Source organism: Lolium rigidum, chromosome 3, assembly GCF_022539505.1.
Source record: "Lolium rigidum isolate FL_2022 chromosome 3, APGP_CSIRO_Lrig_0.1, whole genome shotgun sequence".
Taxonomy (NCBI): domain Eukaryota; kingdom Viridiplantae; phylum Streptophyta; class Magnoliopsida; order Poales; family Poaceae; genus Lolium; species Lolium rigidum.
In genome coordinates, this window is record NC_061510.1 from 36700787 (window position 1) to 36712955 (window position 12169).

Sequence of the window (12169 nt, forward strand, 5' to 3'; positions counted from 1 at the left end):
TGGTGGAGGCCGCGGACGGCTCGCACGAGGCCTACGACGGCTGGTATGAGGCCGCGAAAGAGGGGCCAGACCGTGCCGCCGAGGAGGAGGCGGATGTCCTGCAGCTGCCCTTGCCCGATCGGCGCGCCCACGAGGAGGCTGCGGAGGCCGAGCTCGGCCGCCAAGACCGCCGGTGTCGCTAGTAGGCGAACCACGAGGCCCAGGACGCCGGCCGCGTCCACCACGAGGCACAGGACGTGGTCGAACGCGCCGAGCGCGTTCTATGGGAGGTCGGGTCGTGGGGGAAGCGGGCCGTGATGCCGCAGGAGGCGGAGCGCGCCGAAGCTACGAGGAGGGCCAACACGAGGGCGGACGCGAAGGAACGCCGGCGGGCGGCCGCCGTCGAGCCACCTAGCTGATAAAGCTGGAGTGGAATCCTCACGCGATCGGCGTCCACGGTCACGCAAACGCGGCCCAGATTTTGGCCACCTAGCTGATAAAGCTGGAGTGGAATCCTCACGCGATCGGCGTTCACGGTCACGCAAACGCGACCCAGATTTTGGCCGGGTTTGGGTCATCTCAGACGCCGCGGTCATCCGCATTTGTGATGCGTGGCCACGTTGGACCGCGTTTTTGTCCGTTTTGACCCATCCGAACACGCAGGCGCGGGATGGGTACTCGCATTGGAGATGCCCTCGTGACTTCTGGCCCATACAACAAGCAGTCAAAAATCAATACAGTAAAGTTTATTATTCGCGCACAAGAGGATATCACTGAGTTGACGCACCTAAACCTGCTACCATCACTACGCACCATCAACATGAAAATGACGCACATGCAATTTCGTACAAGGAGTGCCATATATTTTTGATGCTTGGTGTCGTGGAGCACTCTCCTCCACTTTGTTTCCCCTCTACTAGTCTTAACTTATTAAGAGGACGCTCGACTTCAACCATATTCACCAAACAACTCTGTCCTGGCTCAGTTTAACCATGCTCCTTGCGACACCATCACACCTTCTTTCTTATTTCATGGTACATAAACCCTCTAGCACAATGTTAAAGCAATGATGGTGTAGAAGGATGAGACACACAAGTCGATTGACAATACATTCAACATTCTGATGAAACTTCGTCCGTGAGGCCAAACAATTACCCAAATCCAAAAAAAAAAAATCATCACGGTAGCAAAGCAGAGTGCTTTCACTTAAGAGGTGAGTATCAAGGCAACATTCATATCATGTAATATCTTTACCAACTGTTTAGCTAGGGATTTGTCTTCCTACACTAAATTGTACATGCTCAAATAAGAGCTATATGCGGGGAAATCAAAATAAGTTGCACAACTCAAAAAAAAATTGTTGATAAGACTCGTAATCAGAATTTATATGATTATGTGCACAAATTCTTGAACAAAAAGATACATAACATTTACCGAAACACTTTTTCTAAAAAAAAGACTGACAAGAAAAATAATATGGCGACAACACTAAATCCGAAATCCCTAACAGGCCAAAGGAAAACACCTCGCCCAAAAAATGTTGTATTTGAAGCATCTTCATCAGGGTTGCCGGTAGTTGTATCATCGGGTTCCATTTCTAGAACTGGTTCCTTGTATATGCAGCCCAGACAAAAATGAATATAATGGGCCAAAATTCCATCAATGTGTTGAATAGTATTCTTGTTGTTACCAATACCAATGTGCGAATTAGCCCAATTCGAGTGCATAACGGCGGTGCTAAAAGAGCCCACTTTATCCAAAATTCTGTTTTGTTGCATAGGATAACAAGAGGGCTAATGACACAGATAGTGATGGCAGACTTGTGAGCAACTGGCGCTAGCACCATATACAAACCTAGTGCAAAAGCTACCATGAAGCATGTGATCGACATTGACGCAAAATATAAGGCTACCAGTAAGTAAATTCTGCGACTGTGTGGGTTTAAAATAGAGTAACCTGAATACATGAGGCCCACGATAGACATCGCAGACAGGATGAAGGACAATGTGCTGGCTAGTATGAATGCATCAAAAGCATACCTCCCAGCAAGTGTTGGCGTGCCTCCATTAGTATGTTCATCATCTCTGTACCCTCCAGGAAGGGCGAAAGTAGCACCAAATGTCACGGTTGCAATTAGAACTGCACCAATACACAGTGTCTGTGTTGATTCTTTCATGTTCTTCAATTCTTCTCTTTGAGTATGTTTTAACTGGTGATTGTAGTTTTCCTCAAAGTGATCGCGACGACAATTACCACTCCTAGCATGAACGACTTTGAGTGCATAATGTATTCTTGTTTCACTATTCTGCACAAACGAAAGAGAAATAGGTGAAGCCAAACCACACAGATCTTCATTATTTTATATTGTATCAAGGGCAGTAATTAAAAACAAAAAAAATACATTACCTGATCATCAAACAATCCTGGGGGAATCTTATATCGCGATATATCTAGAGCAGTTTGCCCTTTCTTATTTGATATATTTAAATGTATTTGCCGATTCCCTAACAAAGCACAAAACATGAGAAGACTCCCTGCCTGGATAGCTAGGTGTAGTGCAGTGTTTCCATCATAGTCCTGAATGTTCAGAATCCATGAGAGTGACTGATTTCTGCAAACAAAACTGACAATCCGAACTTTATTATTCTCAGCAGCTATATGAAGGAATGTCCTTCCCATAGTGTCTTGCAAACCAGCACTGCTTGTAGACTTCTTAAGAAACATGATGATTGTCCCTCTTTCGCCAACAGAAGCAGCAACGTGTATTGGAAATAATCCTTTGTTGTCGGATTGATACAATGCAGCTGGGTTAGCTTCCAATATTAGTGAACATACACTTCCTCGATGACTTTGCTGTACAAGAGCTGCAGCAAAATGGAGAGGCGTACTCCCATTTTCATCCCTTTGTGTAGTGAGATCATTGTTCCACTCCAGGAGCTTTTTTGTAAGCTCTGCAAATGGGTCTTTCTGTTAAATTAATTAAAGTGAAAATATTACTACTAGGGAAGTGAAACACTCAACTAGAATTGAAAAGCAGAGTAAGAATATTATTTTTTCTTGGAAGTCTTCAGTGATTCTTAGACCCTTAAATTATACTCCCTCCGTCCTCAACTAAGTGGACGTTTAGGTTCAAAATTTATCCACAAAAGAGTATACTTCTCTCTTTTCAATGTACTTTAAAATGCTTCTCTCTCATCACACGGGGATCAAGACCAATAACATTTAGCACATGGCCTTCTTCTTTTCTACATGCAAGTAGCACACTAGATGTGGTGAAACTAAGAGCATCTCAACTGGCGGTGCCAATAGCGACCCCCATAGGTCTATTGGGGTTCTAGACTTCTAGTCATAAAATAAGCTTCCACTAGCGTCCCCCAAAATGCGCCGCCAAGTACAATAGCAGGCGAACCCCACCCGCGCCCGGTACAAAGGTTCCTATTGGGAGCACTGGCTACAAACTCTAGCTCAGCACATGTGCAACGGGCCCAGTCGCAGTGAGACCCCCTCCAAAAGATTCTCGTCTCATACTTTTTCTTTCCCCACCTTTTTGTCTTTATGCATAGAGAGGCATGCATGGCCTGTTGCGGGGGCACCTATTGGGGTTAACCGTTGTGTGACCCTGCTCCCAATAGCACATGGCCCATGCCCTGTAGCTTGCTGCCGGCACGCATGCCGGCGATTTTATGGGGGCTTCCGGTGGAGATGCTCTAAGGAGGTGAGAGATGGGGGGTGACACTTTCCCAATGCAAAAATCTTAATATGCCTTGAAAAACCTAAACATACACTCTTTCAAGGACGGAGGGAGTATAATCAAATACATATTAGAATGTGAACACATTCCACTGTGTTACGAAGTTTGTTATTTACATTAAAAAACATCATAAACCCCCATCTTGCACATAAGAGTTATTAGACCTAAATATGGAATTCTACGCCAAGTGAGGATATAGTGCAATCAAGTGCACGTGCTCCTATTAGCTTGAGTAAAACAGTGTGGAGATGGTTCGTAAATGGAAATTATTGTTTTGCACATTTGAGCTATTTGGAAAAAGGAAAACTCAGTACAACGGTCCACAGTATTATGGTAATTTAACCGTTTCTTCATCTTCAGAACATCTTATTTACATTTTGAAGCATTTCTTTTACATGATCAGAATCTTTTTCATACGAATGACCACTTTGAAGTTGCCATCGCCACCATCCCTAAGAGGGGATAAGTTGGTTTCATAGAATAAGTGGGAAAGGGCCAGGTTTTAGAATTTATCGGCAGCCATAAGAAAAGGAGAGAGGTGGAACAATGTAAATGGGTGCACATTTGACAAATTTACTGGGAGTAATGAAGAAAATACGCCTTTTATTACCAACATTAACTAGGAGTAGTAGCTGATGAAAATATGGTGGAGCACCTAGGTGCCAGCGCACCTGGTTTCAATTTTTTTGAAAAATGCGATTTAAATATTTTAGAAAATTTTGAAATAATTCACGCGTGTATATGACACCTTGATATTTGCCTGTGCAAATTTTCAAGAAAAAATATGATCGTATGTGACCTACACAAAAAAGAGAAAACTGAACTTTGTTATACTGTAAATAGTGTACGTGTACTTCTTACACTGTAAACAGTATGATTTGTTATTTTTGTGTAGGTTACATACTTTCTTATTTTCGGTTCAAACTTGACATGCCCATACCTGAATACATTCTCTACACACATGATTTATGCCGATTTTTTATAAGTAATTTTAGTATTTTTTAGAAATTTATTGTTGAAAACGGGTTCTGGCGCACCCGAGAGCCAAAAATCTGCGTCCTAGTAGCTGAAGGCTATATTGGAAATGGGCCCTTCCCTTAAATACCTTGGGGGGGGGGGTATTAAAATGGAGCCCCATGTAGGGGCATGCCATGATGCAGTATGTGTGGATGAAAAAGATACACTCAAGACTCACATATGTGGAACTTATTCCATGTGAGAACCTGACAAAAATTAGGTGTGAAATAAACTTGTCAAACATTGGATTGTTTTTTTTTTATGGCCAAAACATATCGATCCTCATATAGAGTTAAAGCAAACACTTCTGCTTCAGTACACCCCCCTCCCCAAACTCAAACAGACAACGACTAAGATCGCCCTGTCTCCCTTCATAACGAACGGCATGACAGTAATTAGTGAATTATCAAGTCATATGTAGAGCCATACTAAAGCCCATACGGTCTGTTTGGAATGCATCTGTATGAGTATGTATGATCAGTTACAGCCTCTATCTGCTACTTTCTTGGCTTGGCAGACTGAGAGCAACCTGACGAACGGCTGCCTGACATGTCGATCGACTAGATCCTACGAACTAATTTGATTCCGGACTCTGCAGTTAGTTGGGAGTTGGGATGGAATACAGAGCGGATTAATCTGATTCCGGCCATGGCGTGGTATTGTGCTGTTCAGGGATCGAGTTTTGTCAATGGCATGCAGTGTTCTGTATGCACACAGAGTGGTTTACTGATCTAGGTTTGGGCTTGCAATTGGTGTTTCCTGTAAATGTCCTTCTGATAACAACAGTACAGTAAGAACTGAAGTGTGGGAAATGGTATATATTAGTTGAAAAGAGAAATTTAGACATTGGGAGCGGAAATATCTTGCAGAGGAACTTGTACTGCATCATTGTGCCTTGATTACATATCTCTCTGAACATTTGGGTCATTAAATACAGTACTGTTCAGTAATGCTAACAACACCAGACTAATATGTGACACTTCCAACTATCAAAGCATACAAGAACGCACCATATCGTTATTCTTGTATCAGAAGTAATATGCCATTTCATACTGTCTATTAGGGTGTTCAAGGCCTGTGTCATGGTTACTGAATTTTATTCATCGGATTAGATTTAATTGGTTGTTTCTCATGAACAGCAATTTTCTTCATGTGATGTACTCTTTCAGAGAGTTTCATAGAACCACTATGAATCGGTGCAATGGATTAGTCAAAGTGTTCAGGTCATATATGGTACTGAATGCATAAATACCCAGTTTGAGAACTATGTGTTGCCTCAGAGGATTATTGTTATGGTCCTTGATCTCGAATCACCAACAAGTAGCAGATTACAGGGATACAAGAGAATTGGGAAGGGAGGAAGGAGAGTCCAAGGACGAAGCCTAGCTTCAGATCCCGATTCAAATGCCAGTTCTACTTTTCGTGCCCCTCACGAAGGAGTTCATCGCTAGATAAAGGAGACCCGGTCCCACGGACCCGTCTTCAGCTGGCCAGCTCTTCGCCAGCTGGATCACGCCTTCCCGAAATACGCCTCCTGCGTATGTCCCGTGCTCGTCCTCGTTTAACTCCTGACTGCATCTCCTGGCACGGCACCTGGGTCGTAACATTCTCCCCTCCTTGAGAAACGGCGTGTCCCCACGCCGTCGTCATGTCGTAGCGGCGCTGGATGTCGTCCTTGTCTTCCCAAGTTGCCAAGTTTGGAGGCAGGCCCTCCCATTGCACCAGTATCTGGGAGTGAGTGGTGTTGCCGCGCTTGACCAGACGATGATCCAGTACTCGCTGAGGACCCTGGACAGCCTGCAGAAGATCGATGGACGGTGGCAGGTGCTTGCTCACCGGCGTACTGGGGCGCACCGCCTTCTTCAAGAGTGAAACATGGACGACGTCGTGTATCTTGCTTGTCGCTGGCAAGTCGAGCTTGTACGCCACTGTGCCCACGCGCTTTGTGATGGCGTATGGACCATAGTATCGGAACGCCGGCTTCTGGTGAGGTCGCTGAGCCACCGATGTCTGGATATACGGTTGTAGCTTGAGGAAAACATGATCGCCCACCGCGAACTCGCGCTCAGTGCGGTGCTTGTCTGCTTGATGCTTCATCCTCTGCTGTGCTCGTATCAGCTGCTGCTTGAGCAGCTCCCAGACAATCTCCCGTTCCCGCAGCCATGCAGCGAGGTCAGTAACTTGACACTGATCAACTTGAATGGTTCCGAATTCACGAGGAAGACGATTGAAGAGTACCTGGAATGGAGTAGTGCCAAGGGCTGAGTGGTACGATGTATTGTACCGGTACTCAGCCAGATGCAGCCAATGGAACCAATTGCCCGGACAAGAGTGAACAGCACACCTCGGATAAGCTTCCAAACATTGATTAACCCTCTCTGTTTGACCATCGCTCTGCGGATGATACGAAGAACCGAGACGAAGCTCGGTCTGCGACGGTCGAAACAACTCCTGCCAAAGAGTACTTGTGAATATTCTGTCACGGTCCGAGATGATGGCTTGTGGTAGTCCATGAATCTTGAAGACATTGGTCATGTATGCCTTGGCCACTTGCAATGCTGTAAACGGATGCTTCAAAGGAATGAAATGGCTGTATCTGGAGAACTTGTCCACGATCACCAAGATTGTATCATGGTTAGCTGACCGAGGAAGCCCTTCAATAAAGTCCAATGAGATTACTTCCCATGGCTGACCTGGAATATCTAGTGGCTGAAGCAGTCCTGCAGGTGCACGTCGTTCTGTTTTCGCTTGTTGACAAGTCACACACTCCTGAACGAACTGTTTCACTGATTGCTTCATGCCTGCCCAAGCAAATAGACGTTTCACTCGATGATAAGTTGCATGGAACCCCGAGTGCCCTCCAACTGCACTATCATGCAGAGAGCGAACCAATTGTTGCTGAGTGACAGCATCCTTGCCGATCCAAATGCGACCCTTATAACGGATAAGTCCTCCCCCGGAATGTTGCCGGTGCTGTCGTCAATCCAAATGGCATTACCTTGAATTCAAAGTGGCCTTGATGCGTGCGGAACGCAGTTTTGTGTTCCTCCCCCGGCCTCAGTCTGATCTGATGATAGCCCGCCCGGAGATCCGGCTTTGGAGAACCAGCATGCCCCCGCTAACTCATCCAGGAGCTCATCAATCACAGGCAACGGGTATCTGTTTTTGATGGTGATTGCATTAAGTAAGCGATAGTCAATGCAAAACCTCCATGTAAGGTCCTTTTTGCGCACCAAAAGCACAGGAGACGAGAACGGACTTGCACTAGGTTGTATTAAACCTGCCTTTAACATCGTCTTCACCTGCTGTTCAATCTCACTTTTCTGTGCCGGTGTATATCTGTACTGACGGCTATTCACTGGGTGAGCTCCGGGAATCAGCGGAATAGTATGATCCCAATCTCGGGCTGGCGGCAATTCAGTTGGTTCACGGAAAACATCTGAGAACTCCTGGAGCAAGATGTGCACTGGTCGTGGCATATCATCCGTTTTCTGATCATCTTCAGCAACAAAAACTGCCACCATGTGTAACACCGAATTTGCACGCTCCATTGCTTGCAGCTGTGCTATAGAGATAGGAGCACATTCAGTAGCTGTATTTTGCACTCCTCTCAAGAACACCAGCTCCCCGTTGTGCTGAAACTGTAAAGTTTTGTGTACCCAGTTCACATTCATAGGGCTGACTGATTCTAGCCAATCCATGCCCACCACCATATCATAGCAACCTAAGGCGAGAATGCGTAGATCTGTGGTGAATGAATGTCCTTGTGACCACCATGTACATGCTGAAAGCTGCTGATCACAGGTGAGAATGCCCCCATTTGCAATCCTGACCTTGGCCTCAGGAATATGCTGTGGTGTAGTCTTCAGTCGTGCAGCTACCTTCTCACTAATAAAGCAGTGTGAGCTACCAGAATCAACCAAGATCAGCACCTCTTGATCCTCTATCATGCCCACCAAACGCACAGTCGTTGGTGTCGTTGCTCCCGATATTGCCAGCTTCGATATCGACATCAAAATATCATCATCAGATTCTTCCTCAGCTTCCTCCAGGTACCGCTCTGCTTGCAGCAAGTCCAGCAGCTCCTCGACGACATGTAATTGAACTGTCGTCGCGCATTGGTGGCCTTGGCCCCAACGCTCGCCGCACTTGAAACATAAGCCACGTGCTCGACGATAAGCACGCAAGGCTCCCACTCGATCATCTCCGCGTCCATTGTCGATGCGTGCAGGTCGATCTGCAGCGCGTGCACCATCCACACCACGTCTGTCTTCCGCAGCTGGTGGTGGAGCCGGCAGCATGGGGCGCGCGGAAGGTGCTCCCAATGCCAGCAGTGGGCGAGCCGGGTAGCGGCCCTGCCCTCCTCCTTCATGTCTCCGGTAATCCCGCCTTGGCAAGGCGTCAACCAGCTCCTCCTGCATCGTAGCCAAAGAGAAAGCAGTATCCAAATCCCTTGGTCTATGTAACACGACACCAGATTTAATTTCTACTTTCAACCCTTCCAGAAACTGTGTGGTGAAAAATAAGGCATCAATGGCAGGATTGTGTGCTAAAATTTGGTGCATCAGATCTTCAAATTGGTTCATGTACTCGCTAACTGAACCCTGCTGCTTGAGAGTGTTAAACTGACGGAGCAGTGCCTGATACTGCTCGCGTCCGAATTTCTCTAACAGCAACTCACACAACCCCTTCCAGTTTGCTATATCATGGTGTTTCTCATGAACTTGCAGCCAACGCGCTGCGTTGCCGGTGAAATGGAGAGTAGCTACCCTAACCCACATCTCAGGTTGTAACCCATAGACATCGAAATACTTCTCGCATCTCGCTTTCCAGAACTGGGGATTTTCCCCATCGAAGGATGGGAAATCCAGTTTTGGTAGTGCCCAGTGGTGGTGTGAAGTACGAGGATCTCTGCCGTCGAAGGAATCGTGCGAATTCATGGTACTGGAGAGTAATTGACTCGCACCTGTGACCGGAGGAACGATACTGGGCACGATCCCGAGCACGTTTCCCCCGGTGGCGTGTTGCTGGCGGTGGCCGCTGGGCCCGGAGGTGTCGCCGCTGCCGCTGCCGAGAAGTGGCCCAGGCGCGCGTCCTCCATGATCTCCATCTGGCTCCGCCGTGGTTGTCGGCGAAATCGAGCCCTCCAGATGCGGGGCGAGGCGGTCGACCTTGACGCGAAGCGCCTCCACTTGCGCCTGGAGATCCGTGATCACTGGCTTCCAGTTGTCGACGGAGGACTGCAGTGTCTCGAACTTGGCCTCCGTCGAGGCGCGCCCTTCACGGACCGCGGCGGTGAGAGCCGCGATCTGCTCCTCCATCGTCATGAGCTTCTGCGTGGCCTTGGTGCGATATCGGGGCTTCTCCAGGTACTCCAGGATCGGATTTCTGCTCTGATACCAGATGTTATGGTCCTTGATCTCGAATCACCAACAAGTAGCAGATTACAGGGATACAAGAGAATTGGGAAGGGAGGAAGGAGAGTCCAAGGACGAAGCCTAGCTTCAGATCCCGATTCAAATGCCAGTTCTACTTTTCGTGCCCCTCACGAAGGAGTTCATCGCTAGATAAAGGAGACCCGGTCCCACGGACCCGTCTTCAGCTGGCCAGCTCTTCGCCAGCTGGATCACGCCTTCCCGAAATACGCCTCCTGCGTATGTCCCGTGCTCGTCCTCGTTTAACTCCTGACTGCATCTCCTGGCACGGCACCTGGGTCGTAACATTTATCTATCATATTTCGTGAACACCGGGACAAGACAGGTTAGCTGAAAGAGGGAAAAGGCATATGCTAGATGCTGCTCAATTCTTGATGCTTCAGATGAATTTAATGAATTTTAGTGAGAAAACTACATAAATACAAATCGAACTAGGAGGAATAGGAGGCAAAACCATGCTGAAAAACATCTGCAGAAAACAGTAGGAATCCAGATTTGCTAAGAGATGACTGGGTACCTGTCCCTCGAAGAACTGCAGCATGCAATGCATTCTGTCCATTTTGCCCAGAGTAAGAAAGCTTCATGTGACTCGCATTATAAAGCGTCTCAACAATGATGTCCTCTTCCAGCAATATGGCTAGGTACAGAGGTGAAGTGCCATGTTTCGGAAAACTGGCCAACTCTGAGTTTTCCTTCATAAGCAGCTTGACTATACTATTGTTCCCAATGCGTACTGCCTGATGCAATGCTGTCTCCTTATCCTTGTTTTCTATTTCCAGCAGTTCCTTCCCTTTGTTAACACCTGTATTATCCTCGTCCCAGCTGGCCAGTCCAATGAGATGAGAGACCATTCGAGACCTCCCGGCCCGTGAGGCGCAATGCAGGGGCGTGTCGCCATTGTTGTTTTGCACAAACAAAAGGTGTTTTGCCTTGCTATGGATGATGTCGGCGCTCCTCAAGAAGCCATCGCTGTCACCATATGTGGCCACCATATGCAATGCAGTGCCCCCTTCAACGGTGACCCCCTCCAGGAGTGACAAAGCAGATACCGAAGGCAGCTGGTTCAGAGACGCTTCAACATCCTCAGAAGCTTTCTGCGCCGACGCGCTCTTGTTGATGCAGCTGTCGGAGCTGTATGCCGTTAGCAGGTCAAGAAATTTTTGGTTATACCTGACAGATGGGCTGCTTCCACTGTTGAGAAGATGTTCCAAGTCTTGCCAAGAGCCAGAGCACGCCGATGATAGCAGGAGGGGGTTCATGGTGACTGCCGGGAGAGGCTTTGTTGTTGAATCCTCTTTGCTCAGCAGATCTTTCAGCTGCTGACAGTCACCGCGGTCTGTGGTCACCATCAGTTTGGGGTCCACCGACACCGCTACCACGGCATTCGCCTCCATGGGCAAGCTAGATCGTCCCTCGCCACTGCTGCTCGGCATCATCATCGCCATTTGAGGTGCAAATTCTCCCTTCCCTCTTCCTTCTTACAACCAGGGATTGCTTATAACATGGATCCTCAGTGTATGATGGCTGCCTAAGTCTGGCATGTGGTTCATGTGTAGCTGTACAAATCTGTACCAAGTGTACTAACTACTAATCACATACGAAGTCGTCTTTTCCTCACCAATTGAGAAAAAGTCGTCGTCTTCTCCATTCCTTGCTTGGTTCGCGTGATCCATATCGATTAATTAATGCTGCAAAAAGAACACGACGGATTTTTTTATTCAGTAACGACACATTGTTGACACTATAATATGCTATGCTCCAAACGAAGCATTCGTCTTCGTCGTTTCCTCATGACTATCTGGTGGAGCGTCCGTTGTAATCATGCACACTAAACATATGAAGATCGATGGCCATATTCCAGATGCCAACAATTCCGAAGTTTTCAGCTAATTTCAGATTCAGATGGAGTTAGTGGAGAACGAACAGAAGTTAAAGAGGGACTTTACCAATCGGTGCTGCCAACGCGGGCGGGGCGCAGTCAGGACAG

General features: G+C 47.2%; 2 protein-coding genes across 2 annotated transcripts; both read right to left on the bottom strand.

The window, feature by feature from the left end:
* Window positions 1–260: 260 nt before the first annotated feature.
* Window positions 261–2709, bottom strand: LOC124694682 (protein ACCELERATED CELL DEATH 6-like). Its single transcript, XM_047227639.1, has 3 exons — window positions 2386–2709; window positions 1781–2284; window positions 261–683 (listed from the first exon to the last, which is right to left on the bottom strand). Exons 1-3 carry the CDS (start codon window positions 2701–2703, stop codon window positions 261–263), a joined length of 1245 nt encoding a protein of 414 aa, XP_047083595.1. The 5' UTR covers window positions 2704–2709.
* Window positions 2710–2771: 62 nt separating this feature from the next.
* Window positions 2772–11141, bottom strand: LOC124695616 (E3 ubiquitin-protein ligase MIB1-like). The gene is made up of 2 exons (XM_047228443.1): window positions 10700–11141; window positions 2772–2946 (listed from the first exon to the last, which is right to left on the bottom strand). Exons 1-2 carry the CDS (start codon window positions 11031–11033, stop codon window positions 2897–2899), a joined length of 384 nt encoding a protein of 127 aa, XP_047084399.1. The 5' UTR covers window positions 11034–11141; the 3' UTR covers window positions 2772–2896.
* Between the last annotated feature and the right edge of the window lie 1028 nt (window positions 11142–12169).

Bases quoted from the DNA above. Each gene is read 5' to 3' on its own strand.
- LOC124694682 (XM_047227639.1), bottom strand. From the start codon at position 2,703: ATGTTTCTTAAGAAGTCTACAAGCAGTGCTGGTTTGCAAGACACTATG. The intron at 2,285-2,385 runs GTAATGTATTTT...TCGTTTGTGCAG, and splicing joins CAGGATTGTTTGATGATCAG to AATAGTGAAACAAGAATACA. The intron at 684-1,780 runs GTCATTAGCCCT...TGTATGGGCCAG, and splicing joins AGTCTGCCATCACTATCTGT to AAGTCACGAGGGCATCTCCA.
- LOC124695616 (XM_047228443.1), bottom strand. From the start codon at position 11,033: ATGGTCTCTCATCTCATTGGACTGGCCAGCTGGGACGAGGATAATACA. The intron at 2,947-10,699 runs GTACCCAGTCAT...TTAATTTAACAG, and splicing joins TGCAGTTCTTCGAGGGACAG to AAAGACCCATTTGCAGAGCT.